Source organism: Tupaia chinensis, unplaced genomic scaffold, assembly GCF_000334495.1.
Source record: "Tupaia chinensis unplaced genomic scaffold, TupChi_1.0 Scaffold144168_1, whole genome shotgun sequence".
Classification (NCBI taxonomy): Eukaryota; Metazoa; Chordata; class Mammalia; order Scandentia; family Tupaiidae; genus Tupaia; species Tupaia belangeri.
In genome coordinates, this window is record NW_006204024.1 from 27,643 (window position 1) to 29,258 (window position 1,616).

The 1,616-nt window shown below is 61.4% G+C and overlaps 1 protein-coding gene across 1 annotated transcript in view; it reads right to left on the minus strand.

Annotated features, from left to right (window-relative positions):
- The window catches only part of FUBP3 (far upstream element binding protein 3), a 41,986-nt gene that overhangs the window by 3,836 nt on the left and 36,534 nt on the right, over positions 1-1,616 (minus strand). Inside the window, exon 14 of the mRNA XM_027767309.1 lies at positions 851-927. Within this exon, the coding sequence (XP_027623110.1) occupies positions 851-927 (77 nt within the window). The remainder of the gene's footprint in view (positions 1-850; positions 928-1,616) is intronic.

The window sequence follows — 1,616 nt, forward strand, 5'->3', positions numbered from 1 at the left end:
CTACGCGCAAGAGTGGAGGGCATGAGCAGCAGGGTGTGAGGAGGTCCTCAGAGCAGGCTGGCAGGAGGATGAAGGTGGCGTGCAGGGGCTCGTGGGAACCCCAACAACACGACCGCAGAGAAATCCTGAGAAATCCACCAAAGCCTGGATGCTGCAGACAGCAGAGCGCGTGAGGAGGGGCGGGGGCAAGCCTCCTACCACGGGCACTGCCTCGAGTGCTGCTTGGGGGAAGGCGGTGGGAGTCTGGGAAGGGGGCTTAGCTCGGGCCAGGGAGGCTGCTGGGCCTGCGGACACTCCTTGGACTTTCCCCAGGGAAAGGGGGACCTTGCTCTGTTCTGTGATGGTGGGAAGATGGGCTGTGACAGCAATCAAAGCCTGGGCCGGGCCTGAAGCTAGTGGGGACAGTGGGGAGGGGGCTCGATGCCACCTTCAATGCTCTCTTCTGCCACCAGTTTTCTGAACATGTGTCACCTAGCCTTCTGCTTAGGAGAGGGTCACCCTGAGTGAGGCAGACAAGGGGGTGTTGAGGACCCACAGCATGGGAGGGAGGAGTGGGGCAGAGCACGGGGCCAGGAGCCACTCCTCCAGGGAAGAGAGGAGAGACCAGGAGAGGGCTGAACCACACCCACAGCCCAGCCACGTGAGGGGACGTAAATGGCAGAGCCACAACCCTGGGTGGCCAGGAGGGTGCCATGTGCTCCCCTTCTTCAGGGTCCACTGGTGGCTCCTGGTGCCCCAGGAGACGTCCTGAACACCCCGGGCCTGCTGGCTGAGAGCTGGAACCAGGAGGCCCTGCAGACCCTGCATACTCTGGGAGGGTCACAACCCCACCTCCTCCAGAGTCACCTACCTGGGACCTGCTGTGCTGGCTGCTGCCACGCCTGGTAGGTGCTGCCCCAGCCCTGGGTCAGAAAGGCCGGGGGACCACTGTGGATAGCAAAAGAGTCACTCTTCCCAATGTAAATCATGTCCCCTCCTCCTGCCTCTCCCTGGGGCCACCTCTGGCCATCCACTTTTCACCTCCTTCTCGATTGCTCAGGTCCCCCGCCCCAACTCCTGCAACTGCCAGGCTCAACAGTCCCCTGACCTGTCTCCCCCAGGCTGAGGCACAAGTAGACGGCCTACCTCACGGGGGTGCTGTGGGGGTTCCCGTTCACTTTAGCAGCAATGTTTGGAAAACACCCCGAGCTCCTCGGAGGAAAGGTGCTGTAAGAGGGAGAGACGATGACAGATGGGGGCTGAGCTCCCTCCACTGGGGCGGCGACCAGAAGGCCCTCTGCCCTCCAAGGAGGCTCCCACCCACCCCAGGCCAGGGGGACTACTGGTGTCAGGAAATGAGCCCTGCTCACACGGGGACCTCAGACTTTGGCTGACCCTCCCTAAAGTAGCTGGAAGAGGAAGGGAGGAGCTCTTGGGAGAAGTGGATCCCCTGGCGAAAGCCAGTGTGAAGACTCACTTTTTTCTTTTAGAGGTTTTTGCTATAGGGCGCATGAGCTCACCAGAGAGACAGAGAGACAGAAAGCGAGAAATCACCCTCCAGGGGGATGGCCATGCTGCAAGCCCTTCTCCTCCATTCTCCTTTCGGGATCATGGGCACGCACGCACATGTGCCCGGG